We start from the raw sequence: 17,834 nt of genomic DNA on the forward strand, positions 1-17,834 counted from the left end.
ACAAACTCGGGGTATTGATCCCGTTACAGACTCAGGGTATTGATCCCGTTACAGACTCAGGGTACTGATCCCGCTACAGACTCGGGGTATTGATCCTGTTACAGACTCAGGGTATTGATCCCGTTACAGACTCAGGGTATTGATCCTGTTACAGACTCAGGGTATTGATCCCATTACAGACTCAGGGTATTGATCCCATTACAGACTCAGGGTACTGATCCCGTTAGAGACTCAGGGTATTGATCCCATTACAGACTCAGGGTATTGACACCCATTACAGACTCAGGGTATTGATCCCATTACAGACTCATCCTTAACTACTGATTAATATTTCTCTTTGGTCCTGAGGACAAATCAAGAGCTGTGGACTTGATCATGCCTTCTGTGACGAACACCATTTCGATGAGTTGGGTAGAAATCCATGAAGATTGTCGCGTGTATGTGAGAGAAAACGGTTTAACCCGTCTCAACTACTGTATACTGCAATGAGGTAGATTGTTGGTTGGTCCAAGCACCATCAAAATAGACTTTATTTTTCTGGGAGTGGAAAATATTTATAGTACTTATATTTTTTGCCCCTCTTAATTACATACGTTTGAAGTGGAGTGATAATAAACTAGTGAAAATTGACAGCTAGGTATGCAGAGCTTAATGGTTACAAAACATAACAGCTATCATGACCATGGTTTTAAGAAAATTCTGGAAGGAAGAGAATGAAACATCTTCAATAAGTAGCAAACCAAACTGACCTTCGAATCTGGTAGACATTTCGGTTTACATTGATAAGATCTGTTTCTTATGATATTTTCATTACTTTTGCTACCATTAATACAAATCAAAAATAAATCAAAATGGAAGACCTCTGATCACCAGAATGATCAGTGCAATGGCTGATGGGTAAATCAACGAAACTGCTCTACATTCGTTTGTCGAGCAAACTCCTAGATTCGTCGTGGCGAACTCCGTGGAAACTTTGCCGATTCTCAAAGGAGATGGATTTCGTACCAGAGCGAATTTTTCAAATCGTTCAGAACGAGAGAATGCTTCATGAAGATGTCCTTCCTGGCTGGGTCCATCGCTATACATCGGTCGACAAGACCCTTAAGTTTAGGATAGAACGTTCTAGGTGCACCCCTGGTGATGAATGTCTCTAATATACTGCACGTCTGAGGTAGGTTGATACGAGTTGTATTACTAATGCACATTCCCATGGGACCACACTGCGTAGCGCAGTTGGGGCCGTAGGTGCAGTCTTCGCTGCTCACGCACGGATGGTACTTGAGATGTTCCCTGATCTGTGTTTCCGACGCTAACCACTCCAGGTTGTAGAAGCTAGCCTCCTCGCTGACCAGACCGATGCTCGCATCTGATAAACTGCAGAGCAGCAGGTTGCCTAGGAACAGGTCTTGGATGTCTTCCACGAACTCTAATATACTCACTGCTATACGCACTCTGGTCGGCCAAGGGGGCAGAGAGGTAAACAGGTCCCAGCTCTCTGCGTCTGCCTGAAGCCTGTAAGAGTCCACACCCTCTGTTACAAAGATGTCCCCGCAATAACCTATCAAGTTTGGAACTTTGTCGTTACCTGCTAGAACAACGGTCATGATGAAGTCATTATTCATCATCAGAGAGATCATAGTTCTCGCCTCTGCACGGGAGATATGTTCGTTATTGTCGCTATCGGCTAATATCAAGATGGCACGAATTAAATCTTCGAAGTGAAACTGACCAAATTTGAGTTGAAGGTGCGACGATATTGCTCCTCGGAGATCTTCCTCTGAGTGAAACATATCCGAGTCGAGGTACAACGATCGGTCGTCCACTTGGAAATGTTTTATCAGGACGTTACTCCTATCTTCTGACCCTGCTGTATACAACTGTCCTGTAAATACCTGGAAGTGGAGAAAAAAAATTCAAAGTTTGAAAATCTATCTTTGATCTTGTTTCCTCTTTAAAAAAGAGGGTTAACAAATAACTATTGTTGCTTCTTTGGATGTCAGCTGTGGCTTTCAATATCACTGGACGGTTGGTGATCTTATTCATCCTCTACCCAAAATCATTTCCTGTCTGTTGCGGGAGGATGCAAAATTGTTTAACCAATGAACTGGTGGAATCATTGATAACAGTCAGTGGTGAATTATCAATTGAAAAGGTATATTACTACCTTACCAGTAGAAATTCAAGCAAAATTCAGACAAAACTTAACAAAATTTAAGACATAAAAGCATTTAAGATGTAACAAGCAAGACCTACTGTACCAGTGCAAATAATGGAGGCTTGATGATAATCTGTACTCTCTGCAAACTCTTGAGAAAAATGGTTTCCTAGAAATACTGCTAAATCTAAGTTGTGAAAAACTACATATAAAGAGATTTGCTTGACTTTTCAGCAACCTTTTTGAGAAGACGCTGCTACTTGGTGACAAACTATAGCTAAACCACGATGACGCATCATTTAAAAATATATATGAAATTTTACCTTGTATTGCGTTTTGCATGAAAGACACTGGTCTATGTATAAATTTCTTCTTTGGCAAAGATTTTGGCACAAATTCCCCGAAACGATCTTCTTCTGGTAGAAATAGCACTGGCGATAAAGAAACACAAGGTAACTGGTAATTGAACATTTCAATGGGATATTCAACTGGTATAGGCAATGTGACACACTTTACATAGAAGAAGTGATATCCAGCTGGTATATGCAATATGACACTTTACATAGAAGAAATGATATAAAGCTGGTATAGGCAATGTGACACTTTACATAGAAGAAGTGATATTTAGCTGGTATAAGCAATGTGAGACTTTACAGGAAAAAAGTGATATTCAGCTGGTATAGACAATGTAACACTTTACATGAAAGAAGTGATATTCAGCGGGTAAATGCAATGTGACACTTTACATAGAAGAAGTGATATTCAGCTGGTATAGGCAATGTGACACTTTACATAGAAGAAATTATATTCAGCTGGTATAGACAATGTGACACTTTACATGGAAAAAGTGATATCCAGCTGGTATATGCAATGTGACACTTTACATAGAAGAAATGATATTCAGCTGGTACAGTATGCAATGTGACACTTTACATGGAACAAGTGATATTCAGCTGGCAAAGGCAATGTGACACTTTACACAGAAGTGATATTCAGCTGGTAAAAGCAATGTGACACTTCACATGAAAGAAGTGATATCCAGCTGGTATACTGTAGGCAATGTGAGGTTTTACAACTAAGGGATATTCAGCTGGTATTGGCAATGTGACACTTTCCTTGAAATAAGGGATATTCAGCTGGCTTAGACAATTTAAGATACTTTACAGGAAAGAATTGTTCTTCAGCTGGTATAGGCAATGTGACACTTGACATGGAAGAAGTGATATCCAGCTGGTACTGTATAGGCAAGGTGACACTTTACAGGACAGAAGTGATATTCAGCTGGTATAGGCAATGTGACACAGATGTCATCACATGAAATATGTTATTTTTCTCACTTTTCAATAGAATCTGTACTTTTTCATGTCAAAGGTTTCATTCAACTGCAAGGTTCTGTTTTCTTTTATGCCAACTACTGTACTACATGGTAAACCTGCATTACTTTACACCTACTGTACTATATGGCAAACCTGCATTACTTTACACCTACATATATACTAAACATGCATTACTTCACACGTACTATACTACATGGTAAACCTGCATTACTCTACACCTACATATATACTAAACATGCATTACTTCACACGTACTATACTACATGGTAAACCTGCATTACTTTACACCTACTGTACAATATGGCAAACCTGCATTACTTTACACCTACATATATACTAAACATGCATTACTTCACACGTACTGTACTACTGTACATGGTAAACCTGCATTACTTTACTCCTACATTTATACTAAACATGCATTACTTCACACGTACTGTACTACATGGTAAACCTGCATAACTTTAAACCTACATATATACTAAACATGCATTACTTTACACCTACTGCACAGTACACAAATTGTAGTGTAAGGCAATTTCTTCGATATTTTTGAACACCTTATCCAAACTTAAAGGAGAAATAAAACCTTGCCATTGGCCTAGATGAGATGGGTAGGAATATGATGAACAACTGCAGTACCTAAAGAAGACAGGATCCGTTAGTTGTTTCATTTGCAAGATGACTTCAATAACAAGCCCATGCTTCTCTCTATTTTTAAATGTATCGTTCATTTTCCATCATGGATATATGGATTTGGACAAACCACCACAACGCCTTCCACCTCTATGGATCTCATTTGAATAATCCACCAAAATAAAGCCAGAGTACGATACCCCACTGAAGAGAGTAGAAGATCACAAATGGCTGATCACTAAATGAGATGAGTTCTAGATTTACAGAGGAAATCAAGTAACTCATACTGGACATCATACGGCTAGAGTGCTGTTGTTCGGAGGAGACAGGTAGAGGATGAATGGAATGGAAGGTCTTACCGTGAAGGACAAAGACTGCTGGAGGAGATAAACATCGCTTGGTTCTCTCTCTGAGAGAAACATCATCCAGAATAGAAAGAGGCAGATAGAGCTCAAGACAAAGGCCATCAGCTGCTGCTTTCTGCGTCTCTGATGAGATGGAAAAGAAATTTGAAGAAGCAAGACATCAAAATAAATGTTTTCAGAGTGGCTGGGTGAAGGTGTGACATACTAGTTACAATAATTATGTTAAAGAACATTATAAGCTGTCTAAAACTTGTGTCAATGATGCAGAAAAAAACAACAAAAAAAATCAGGTGACAGGGTTTCATGATCTCTGATCCTGGAAGTGGAAAAATTGTCTCCAATTTTATGCAATGTTCTGTAAGAAAAGAGTCAGAATTTCAGAATTGACTGAAATCCTGCATAGCTTAATGCCAGGCAATAAGGGGAGAAAATAAGGATAACAAATGAGAAACCTTTAATTCTATTAAGGAGTAGCAACTTCTCCTCCTCTTCTTTATCCTTCCTTCCTACCTCCCCCCCCCCCCCCGCCCCCGCCCACCCCACAATGAAAAATGCCCTGAGGACTACTCAGGGTATAATACAAATTGATAGGAAACTGGGAAACTCCCGTCTTTTTACGGAGCACATTTTAACACGGTCACAGAACAGTGACGGACAAGTAGAACTCTGACCTAATTGTGTAGTACAATTATTGACAATAACTAATTATTGATCAATTGATGCCTATGAAAGCGTATATATCGTGAAAGCAAATAAAATAAGTCAGTCAAGCATGGCAAGGCAATTATTATGTTAACATTTCTCCCTATCATTCAGACAATGACTGCTATGATATAAGTTAACAATTGATCTATCTTGGAATAACTATTTGATAAAATATAAAATAGGCAGCTTTATTTTATAGCCTACTGTATCTGGCTGCTTTAATATTGACTTACAGGTTATACCTGACCAGCATAAAAATGATAGGGAACAAGGAAACCACAACAATTTTGTATATTAATATAATATTATTGACTTAATATAGAAAAATTGCCAGGTCTGACTATAACAAACTGCTTAATTGGGAGTAGCTAAAATTAATCAGACAGATCTCGTTAGTTCTAGACAAAGAGATTTTCAATAATAATATTCAATACATGTGTACTACTGTACATGTACTGTATGTATACTACTGTACATATGAATGTATACTACTGTACATGTACATTGCTGTACATGTATGTATAGCTACCGTACATGTATACTGCTGACATATATGTATACTGCTGTACATACTATACTTTGTAAATGAATGTATACTACCGTACATGTATGTATACTACTGTACATGTATACTACTGTATATGAATGTATACTACCGTACATGTATTGTATACTACTGTACATGTATACTACTGTATATGAATGTATACTACTGTACATGTATGTATACTACTGTACATGAAAGTATACTACTGTACATGTACATTGCTGTACATGTATGTATAGCTACCGTACATGTATACTGCTGACATATATGTATACTGCTGTACATACTATACTTTGTAAATGAATGTATACTACCGTACATGTATGTATACTACTGTACATGTATACTACTGTATATGAATGTATACTACCGTACATGTATTGTATACTACTGTACATGTATACTACTGTATATGAATGTATACTACTGTACATGTATGTATACTACTGTACATGAAAGTATACTACTGTACATGTACATTGCTGTACATGTATGTATAGCTACCGTACATGTATACTGCTGACATATATGTATACTGCTGTACATACTATACTTTGTAAATGAATGTATACTACCGTACATGTATTGTATACTACTGTACATGTATACTACTGTATATGAATGTATACTACCGTACATGTATGTATACTACTGTACATGTATACTACTGTATATGAATGTATACTACTGTACATGTATGTATACTACTGTACATGTATACTACTGTATATGAATGTATACTACTGTACATGTATGTATACTACTGTACATGTATACTACTGTATATGAATGTATACTACCGTACATGTACAGTACTGTATGTATACTAACGTATATACTGCTGTACATGTACATACATGTATGTGTTATTATTATGTACATTCTGCTACTTGGTCAGAGAAGCACAATGCAAAATGGCAGCTTAAAAGGCATTCTACATACTACACTAGTTCATTAAATTTAAGAAATTTAAAATAAACTTCCCGTTTTAACAGTGAATGTTTCTCTGGACCTGTCACAAGTGATTTGCTGTCTTATTTGAATAACATACACGTTAGGTCAGGTGATGTGACTATGAACTTGTATACTGTATATAGCAACACATTACTGTACCTACTTCACTATACAGTAGTAACCTGAGAGAGGAGGTGTGCTTATACCATACAAACAGCAACACATTAATGTACCTACTGTAGTATAGTAACCTGACAGAGGAGGTAAGCTTATACTGTGTACAAACAGAAACACATTACTGTATCTACTGTACTCGTACTTGTACTTTACTTGTAGCACTATATCACTTGTAGGCCTACATACAGTACTGTTACAGACTCCACACACTAGATCACCCATAGGCCTACGTACAGTACAGCACTGTAATAGACGCCACTACACTGACTAGATCACCTGTAGGCCTACGTACAGCACTGTAATAGACGCCACTACACTAGATCACCCGTAGGCCTACGTACAGTACAGCACTGTAACAGATGCCACTACACTAGATCACCCATAGGCCTACGTACAACACTGTAACAGACGCCACTACACTAGATCACCCGTAGGCCTACGTACAGCACTGTAACAGATGCCACTACACTAGATCACCCATAGGCCTACGTATAACACTGTAACAGATGCCACTACACTAGATCACCCATAGAACTATGTAAAAGACTGTAATAGATGCCACTACACTGACTAGATCACCTGTAGGCCTACGTACAGCACTGTAATAGACGCCACTACACAAGATCACCCATAGGCCTACATACAACACTGTAATAGATGCCACTACACTGACTAGATCACCTGTAGGCCTACGTACAGCACTGTAATAGACGCCACTACACAAGATCACCACTTAGGCCTACGTACAGCGCTGTAACAGATGCCACTACACTAGATCACCTGTAGGCCTACGTACAGCACTGTAATAGACGCCACTACACAAGATCACCACATAGGCCTACGTACAGCACTGTAACAGACTCCACTACACTAGATTACCCTTAGGCCTATGTACAGCACTGTAACGGACACCACTACAATAGATCACCCTTAGGCCTACGTACAGCACTGTAATAGACGCCACTACACAAGATCACCACTTAGGCCTTCGTACAGCGCTGTAACAGATGCCACTACACTAGATCACCTGTAGGCTTACTGTACGTACAGCACTGTAACAGACGCCACTACACTAGATCACCTGTAGGCCTACGTGCAGCACTGTAACCAACGAGGTAAATGAATCTGGAGGATTCATGTCAATTGGGTGCGCGCTTACCATGTATGGAGGGTCATGTGATGTGTTCCAGGGTGGTACTATACTGATATTTCTCTGTAGCAGTTCGAGAACAGTGTTAGTGACTTCGTGAAAGATTGGTCGGTTCGGACATTGGAACTAACGGCATAAGAAGGTACTGGTACTTCAGGCCTACGAAATAGTGCTTTTATGCTAACGTTCAACCTTATTCTCTTGAATGAAGACAGGCTTTCTACATAATCTTACTTATTAATACAGCTCTAGGGGCAAGCTTTGTCTCATATGGCCTAACGTTATTACTACACGCTATAAGTGAATGTAGAAATGGGAAATGTGGGGAAATGTTTAGTGCAGTGCAACCACGGAATTCTCCATGTAACAGAGCCTAATGCTGCTCGACGGGAATATAGCTATCACGTTAGGCTACAGGCACGGTTATTGCTAGGTAACAGGTGTCGTCTGCTGCTCTAAGCACGCAAACACATTTACGTACTAGTTGGGTGAAATCATCATGCGTAATAGGGAGAGTAGTATATTAGTACCACCCTGGAACACATCACATGACCCTCCATACATGGTACGCGCGTATGCGCGTATTTACTGTGTGATAGTTTCTCCAGATTCATTTACCTCGTTGACTGTAACAGACGTACGCCACTACACTAGATCACCTGTAGGCCTACATACAGCACTGTGACAGACGCCACTACACTAGATCACCTGTAGGCCTACGTACAGCACTGTAACAGACTCCACTACACTAGATCACCTATAGGCCTACGTACAGCACTGTAACAGACTCCACTACACTAGATCACCCATAGGCCTACGTACAGCACTGTAACAGACGCCACTACACTAGATCACCTGTAGGCCTACATACAGCACTGTGACAGACGCCACTACACTAGATCACCTGTAGGCCTACGTACAGCACTGTAACAGACTCCACTACACTAGATCACCCATAGGCCTACGTACAGCACTGTAACAGACTCCACTACACTAGATCACCCATAGGCCTACGTACAGCACTGTAACAGACGCCACTACACTAGATCACCCGTAGGCCTATGTACAGCACTGTAACGGACGCCACTACACTAGATCACCCGTAGGCCTACGTATAACACTGTAATAGACGCCACTACACTAGATCACCTGTAGGCCTACGTACAGCACTGTAACAGACACCACTACACTAGATCACCCATAGGCCTACGAACAGCACTGTAATAGATGCCACTACACTAGATTACCCTTAGGCCTACTTACAGCACTGTAACGGACACCACTAGACTTGATCACCCGTAGGCCTACGTACAGCACTTTAACAGACGCCACTACACTAGATCACCCATAGACCTACGTACAGCACTGTAACAGACACCACTACACTAGATCACCCATAGGCCTACGAACAGCACTGTAATAGACGCCACTACACTAGATCCCCGTAGGCCTACGAACAGCACTGCAATAGATGCCACTACACTAGATTACCCTTAGGCCTACTTACAGAACTGTAACGGACACCACTAGACTAGATCACCCGTAGGCCTACGTACAGCACTTTAACAGACGCCACTACACTAGATTACCCGTAGGCCTACGTACAGCACTTTAACAGACGCCACTACACTAGATTACCCTTAGGCCTACTTACAGCACTGTAACGGACACCACTACACTAGATCACCCGTAGGCCTACGTACAGTGTAGTTATGTGTATTAGTTTACTTGGTCTTGATTCTTCAAAGGCAATGGCTTAGCTTGAAAGCACTATCATTTTTATCAGTTGAAAGGTGTTTCCATTTTTATTTTAATCCACAATCTGAACCATTATTAATGTTTATTGTACATGCAAACTACAGTACATACAACATGTCCAGTTCAGAACTCATGTTTTCGTGAAAAGCATATCATGTGTCATTTTTGCCAAAGAAAAATTCAAGACATATTGCATGTGATAAAATTACTCTTGACTTGAAATCCACTTTTCATTTCACTTTTTCAAATTCTGCAAAAATACAAAACAAAAAAGAAACAGCCAACAATGCATTTCACAAAAAGTTGAGATGTTGTGATGTTTAAGTGGCGCAACATCCTGAAAAAGTCAAGTCAAGAGAGGTCAAAGTTTGGAAACCTTGAAAGCATTCAACTGAACCACATCTTTGATGAATGGCTTTCTGTGTCAGGATTTGACCTTTCTTCTAATTAAGTCACTGAGCCAGTTTTCTAGTAATAATTGTTATCTGTTATCAACTTTCAGAAGGGTAATACCCTTTGCAATGGTCTAATTATTTGGAACTCTTTTCTGATGTTGGGCAATTCCGTAAAGTCGGACGTACATTTCGGACAGTTTGTTGATCCATATCTCAATGGCTATATATAGGAGATAACTTTTCATTTGGGTTTTATGGAACATCTACCTTGTACTATTCTTGTATGGAGTTTCATTCCTTGTCCATCTAAATAAACTACAAAAATACTCAAAAAACCTCCCTGTGACGGACGTACCCAGAGAAAGTGACTTTTTCAGATCGTAATTTTCTTTTGAAAATTTCTGTGAATTGGGATGGGATACAATTTAAAATTACTATACATGTTATGAAGAAGACTCTTAACTACACATATCAGTAAACAAGCAGTTGAAACCTATATCACTTCCCTGCAATATATTCAAAAATTCCTCTGTGACGGACGTACAATTTTTTGTGACGGACGTACACGTGTGAAATTATATAGTAAATGTACGTCCGTCACAAACAAAAGTGCTACTTGGTATCCCTAAAATTTTAATTTGTGACAGAGCTTCACCCAGAGTTTCCATTGTTGACAGATGTATACAATAATGCAGCTCATTTACTTGTGGCTAATGGAACAACTTAGGTAAAAGTAATAGTGAAAAGAAGGTTTACCCTCTCAAAAAATTTCTATTCTATTGGAAATCTATATTTCACTTTAAGTTTTATGCAAATCATCAATGGTAAGCTCATTTAAAATTTTGTGTGCATCATTTCAAACAATACAGATGTTAGACCCATAGGGAGTTGAAGTTCTTTAGTGGGTCAGAATGATGGGTCTTTATTATTGGTATGAGCACCAAACCATTTTTCTTTCACTTTTCTTCACACCCTGTTTATTTACTTGAAAATTTTTTTTTTATTAAAATACATACATGCTACAAGCATCTGTATGGATGACTTAACAGTACATTTCAGCAAACAAGAAATTCAGATGTGTGATACATTGTGTTGTATTGCTTCAGGAGTTCTTAGGCTGTGTTCACATTGGATCCCCTGTTCTTAGTCCTGTGTTGACAATTTAACCGCAAATATGTTTCCAAAATCTCCTATTTTAGTGTTCACACTTGAACTCATGCTCCAGCTCTGATTTCCCACTCTGAGTCAATGAAGAGGAAGTTACAATATTTGTATGGTGACTCTCACAAAAGTGCAAATGCACAAAGCGTATGGCAAATTTCTAATAAAGATGAGTGTCACTAACTTCTGCATGCAATGTATATAGATTCAAGATTGAGGTGAAAGTGGGAGAAAGAAGTCAGTGTTATAACACTGTTATAACAAGTGAAGTCAGTGTTATAACCAGGGTGTGCATACTACAAATAGCTATTCAGCAGTACTGCTGAATAGCTATGAGAGCATTAACTGGCAATAGTTCTTAAATATCTCATGTCAAGATACAGAGATACAGCGGCACACCCTTGGTTAGTATAGCAACTATGAAACATGTATAAAGGTAATACACACAAACACTGTGAAGTTAAGGAAAAACCATCTGGTAACTCTGTCCACCAACATAAAACTATGAGCACATGTGATTCAAAATTAACTTTTCTTCCACATAATGATACCTGAAACCCAACACAAAAGGTAATGAACCTAAAGCAAATGTAGAACAAATTACATCAAAACAATAACATGCATACTACAGCGGTAACAAAATACTAACAATTGCAATAACAGTTCTTGATGACTCTCAGACAATCTTCCTTCTAAAACTGATTTATTATTTACTAAAAACTAGTTGAACACAGTGTAAAATATACAGTGTGTTGGATATTGAAAGGAAACCTTATGGTCAGAGGGAAGAATAAATGGCAGAACTACAAGAAACAATGTTGTACACAAACAAATAGTTTGTAGCTAATAGTTCCATATATGTCCATGGTTAGTTTGCCTAATAGTGAGTTGAACAGACATGGTGTTATGTAGTTTGTTTGCCTTGATCTCCGGTCACTTTGGTCCCGAGTCTTCACACTCTGGAACTGATACCCCCCAGAACAGGGGACCAACATGTCGCGGTCTGACCCTGAGAAGGATAGTATTTACATTAGGATGTTGATCTCGAGCAGGGGATATGATTCGGTCGGATCCCCTCTGTGTGTTTTCTAATTTGAACAAGGCTTTCACATGAAAGTGTTATATCAATGTAGACAATAGCATACTGAACATGTGGTTCAATACCATGCCATTTCTTTGATATTTTGCCAAGTGCTAATTCCAATATATGCTAGTTGACACTGAAGTATGCAATGTTTGCATACCACTGCATTTATGCTAATGAAGCAACCACAAAACTACCTAATATCTGTGTTAATGACTAAATGGGTTTGATTATTAAATTCAGAGGTACTGTAGTGATAAAAATGTTAAAATACATTGTTTATCTAAACAAAAATAATGTGACGGACGTATGCGTGACGGACGTACGTGACGGACGTACGAAAATACGTACGTCTGTCACAGCATTTTCTGAAAAAATAAAATCCTAGGGATTAAAGGCACATTATGTAGTTATTGAGTGTTCAAAATGTGCATTGAATTGTAGATGTCTTGAAATCTGGGTACCTCCTTCTGTATGAAATTTAAAAAAATGTGATTTTTCTGTGACGGACGTACACATGACAATTTACATTTGTACAAAAAGTTATTCTCAGAAAACTGAAAATCCCTGCAACTTTATCTGTTTGTCAACTGAATCTATATATTATATCACTTCAGCAAATCCAAGAATATTTATTCCTCTGAAGATACACAGGCAAAAATAGGCATTTTGTTTTTGGGTAATTTTTGTGAAGCAAATTTGAGATTTTTTCGGTTGACTAATACACACCTTAATCTGCCTGAAAACAATGTGTTCTGTGAAAATTTGCTAAATATTATGAAACTTCAGAGTTTTAGCTTTCATCTGATACCCTATATGTAATGATTCAACGTTTTTTAAGTTTTGGTGAAAAGGTTTACTAGTTTACGGAACTGCCCTGTTCTGGTACTTGATCTCAAGGCACATTTTCATCAGATATCAAACTGGTATATTATAAACTCTAAGGCAAGGAATCACTAAGCCTACTGGCTTTCTAATAACTCCTTTTGTATGTATACTTTTGCAATTTGGCTAAAGTTTGTGTTTATTTTGCTAGATGCCATGTAGACTACATAAGTCATTCCTCTGCATAGTATTAATTGCTGGAACACATACAGAGTTTCTACCAAACACAAGCTTTGAAGCTTTTGCATAATACTTTGTGGTATTCTATATGAGAAATGAAAGGGAGGGGGGGGGGGGTGAGGGGGGAGGGGGCATGACTTCAAAATTGCAGTAAAGTTGAGTACACCAAATTTATAACTGCACACTACTATAATAAGCCCCCCTCTTTAATATTGACAATTCAGAGCTGGTTTGAAGATATTGTGCAGTAATTTCTGGCTAAATGAGATGCAAATGGCATATTCAAGCAGAATCTTAAACCTGTAACCAATTAAGTCTGGTGAAAGCATGGGTGTAAACCAAGCTTGTGAGAGCAACAAAATATTACCCTGACATGTTGTAAACATCAGAAATGATGAATTAGGTTCTTAGAAATACAAATCATTCTCAATATCAGAACAACATCAATTAAGATCTGACCAATTATGCACTTTTCTGTATATCATGTCCTTGCACAATATGTCATGCTGAAACCAAAAGCTTATTACCGACCACATCCCTTAACTAAGATGAAAGGTTTTCAGGGATTTAATTCTGCTCACCTTAGTCAAACATTAATAACTTGAAGTGAATGAGTCTCAAAATTATACAGCTACAGTACTTTTCCCCTTGCTGATCGCAAATGACCTTTGACCCATTTTACTGAGCTCTTGTACTCATGATAATGAAGTCACATGCCAATATGACATCTGATGAAACTGCCTTTCTTATATGATGTCATGTTCAAAGCTTCCAGAGTGTAACCTCTGCTGAACCCAAATGACCTATACCCTCCAACAAAAACAATAGGGTTCTTGTACTCATTATAGAGAAGCCATAGCACATGAATACATACGAACTACTGCGGTCTTCTATCTGGAAATATCATATGTACATATTTTGACACATGGTGACCTTAAATGAACTCTGACCTACATCAAATTGTCTACAAATTATACAACACACAAGGCTAACACCCAATGCATATGAGTTCCTTTCATATTCTGGTTCTGGAGATAACACTTTTGATATATTCACATTTTGACCACTGCTGACCCAATGACCTCCACCATAATCAATTAGGTTTACTAAACTATTTAAAGGAAATCCACATGCCAAATATGAGAAAGTTCGCATATGTGACCTTCCTTGAGATATCATGTTTACAAGATTTTCACACTTTTGATCCCTCTGTAAATAATATTAAACTAATATTATGAGAAATCAGTAAACCATCAGATTTGCATGCAATTTCTGTTTGTTGTAATTAGATAAAATTACGACAACAATGGGCATCCCAATAATCTGATATCCCATACACTAAAAAAAAAAAAAAAATTTATGATGACAGTTGTTACTTGCTTTTAAGTGCGAACAGTTATAAATATAAGTGCTGCTGTCAAATTGGAAGTTTCCTCAGTAGCTATTCGGTTCACAACAAATTTTACTGATAAAAACAATACTACATTGGTGTTTTATTTGGGGATGGGGATTGGGGGTAGGGTTGGGGGAATGAGGGTTGCAGAACAAAATCCTAACTGATAACATTTCAATAGCTAGAGAATTCAATTAAACTACTGTATGGATATACTGTAATTGTAACATTAGTTTTGTATTTTTTGTGATCAGTGTCAGTCATGGATTTAGTCAATATTCTCTGATGTGATGGTTTATGAATTAATTTGAGGTTTGTGATATGGCATAAGTCTCTCATAATAGGGGTACATGATTTAAATAAACATATTTGGTATACCCTATAATAGTTTCTTAGGACTTAAATATCATCTATATATGTGTATGAAGTATATATAGTGGAAAGCAGGAACATTTTATTCGGTGAGGGGAAAGGATGAGAATACAAGGCCCATCACAACTTTCTTTTCTAGTTTTCTTGCTACAAATATTCCTCAAATTAACTCTCCCATTTTGCTATATTTTAGAATATTTTTTAAATATTTTGAAATAGAATTTGTGTCAAATTGGGAGCATAGCGGGGGGGGGGGGGGGGGGGGGTTGGGAGGAGATCAATACATTTATTATTCGTTTTGATTTAACTTGATATACATTCACTGATTCACATAATTGTAGAGAATCTCCTGAACTTCATGCTAACTTCCCAAATTGTGTGACCCCCCAATAGACATACAGTACCATGCAGTATATATGTGTATCAACATATAAAGCAAAGCCAGTTTTTTTACCATTTTGGCATCCCATGAAAGCAAAGAACACTCTATTATTCATGTTTGTGTTCTTTTTAACAAAACTAGAAAACCCAATATTGACTAAATCTGTTTTTTTTTTTTTAATACTGATAGCAATGCCTGATGTACATCATGCAACATAGTACTGATCCAAAAAATAGTTACCATTTTGGAAAGGTGTGGTGGAGTGGCACTCTAGTCTTGCAGGATGGCAGCATACTGGAGCTAGTCTCATCTCACGCAGAATGGACGAAACCCACAACGCGACAGTATCATGAAAACATCACACCTTGGAATTCATCACCGAGGCAAACACATCTGCAGAGTGTTGAAGAAGTCAAAAGTCATTTCATATAAGACTGATCTTAAAATAATAATGGACAAGTTTTGGAATATCACAGGAAACTAATTAATTACTTGGTAGAATTCATTAGTGACAAGTAACAGATACTGGATATTTGATTGTTCAAGTGCTAATTCTGAACAAGCAGATTGTCAACTTGAATTGAAACTTGGAAGTGCATGCATTTAATCAATTTTAACTGTTTATATGTGGTTTGGGAAGGAGGCTTTGATCTTTTGCCTAGCAGGTGGCAGATTAAAACTGGCAGAAGTTCTCAGTTTGCAATAGAATAATGCTGGAACAATATTGTTAAACCACACACGGACCGACTGACTGACTGCCAAAGATTGTCTTGACCTGGCATATAGCATTGGATACTCGCCAACAGTTACATAGTAGGACTTCCCAACCGAAGCCCTTACACAGAACAACTGTATCCTGTTAATTAATTGTTGACGTCACATGCAAAGTGATTACTCTGCGATCGTTAATCTTCGCTGCAATCTGGGAAGTTTAAAGAGGAAAACTTGCATAACCCTCGAAAACTGCTACTTTAGGGGATAGGTTACATGTTGACATTCCCCGACTGAAGGACTTAAAAACTGGTTTTGAGATTCCTCAGTCTGAAGCAGATGTACAAACTGGATGATTATGCTGATCAATTGAGAGAGCATTGTGGTCAGGTGGTCAAGGCAGTGGACTTGATTATGCTGATCAATTGAGAGAGCATTGTGGTCAGGTGGTCAAGGCAGTGGACTTGATTATGCTGATCAATTGAGAGAGCAGTGTGGTCAGGTGGTCAAGGCAGTGGATTTGATTATGCTGATCAATTGAGAGAGCAGTGTGGTCAAGTGGTCAAGGCAGTGGACTTGATTATGCTGATCAATTGAGAGAGCATTGTGGTCAGGTGGTCAAGGCAGTGGACTTGTTTATGCTGATCAATTGAGAGAGCATTGTGGTCATGTGGTCAAGGCAGTGGACTTGATTATGCTGATCAATTAAGACAGCATTGTGGTCAGGTGGTTAAGGCAGTGGACTTGTTTATGCTGATCAATTGAGAGAGCATTGTGGTCAAGTGGTCAAGGCAGTGGACTTGATTATGCTGATCAATTGAGAGAGCATTGTGGTCAGGTGGTTAAGGCAGTGGACTTGATTATGCTGATCAATTGAGAGAGCATTGTGGTCAGGTGGTCAAGGCAGTGGACTTGATTATGCTGATCAATTGAGAGAGCATTGTGGTCAGGTGGTCAAGGCAGTGGACTTGATTATGCTGATCAATTGAGAGAGCATTGTGGTCAGGTGGTCAAGGCAGTGGATTTGATTATGCTGATCAATTGAGAGAGCATTGTGGTCAGGTGGTCAAGGCAGTGGACTTGATTATGCTGATCAATTGAGAGAGCAGTGTGGTCAGGTGGTCAAGGCAGTGGATTTGATTATGCTGATCAATTGAGAGAGCAGTGTGGTCAAGTGGTCAAGGCAGTGGACTTGATTATGCTGATCAATTGAGAGAGCATTGTGGTCAGGTGGTCAAGGCAGTGGACTTGTTTATGCTGATCAATTGAGAGAGCATTGTGGTCATGTGGTCAAGGCAGTGGACTTGATTATGCTGATCAATTAAGACAGCATTGTGGTCAGGTGGTTAAGGCAGTGGACTTGTTTATGCTGATCAATTGAGAGAGCATTGTGGTCAAGTGGTCAAGGCAGTGGACTTGATTATGCTGATCAATTGAGAGAGCATTGTGGTCAGGTGGTTAAGGCAGTGGACTTGATTATGCTGATC

At 38.5% G+C, this 17,834-nt stretch overlaps 1 protein-coding gene across 1 annotated transcript in view; it reads right to left on the reverse strand.

The window, feature by feature from the left end:
* Positions 1–296: 296 nt before the first annotated feature.
* The window catches only part of LOC139963955 (divergent protein kinase domain 1A-like), a 29,365-nt gene continuing 11,827 nt past the window's right edge, over positions 297–17,834 (reverse strand). The window contains exons 2-5 of the mRNA XM_071965217.1: positions 15,877–16,029; positions 4,488–4,616; positions 2,479–2,586; positions 297–1,892 (exon numbers count right to left, since the gene is read on the reverse strand). Of these exons, the coding sequence (XP_071821318.1) occupies positions 984–1,892; positions 2,479–2,586; positions 4,488–4,616; positions 15,877–15,879 (1,149 nt within the window). The 5' untranslated portion in view covers positions 15,880–16,029 and the 3' untranslated portion in view covers positions 297–983. The remainder of the gene's footprint in view (positions 1,893–2,478; positions 2,587–4,487; positions 4,617–15,876; positions 16,030–17,834) is intronic.

The sequence above is a fragment of the Apostichopus japonicus genome, chromosome 22 (genome assembly GCF_037975245.1).
Source record: "Apostichopus japonicus isolate 1M-3 chromosome 22, ASM3797524v1, whole genome shotgun sequence".
NCBI classification, from domain to species: Eukaryota; Metazoa; Echinodermata; class Holothuroidea; order Aspidochirotida; family Stichopodidae; genus Apostichopus; species Apostichopus japonicus.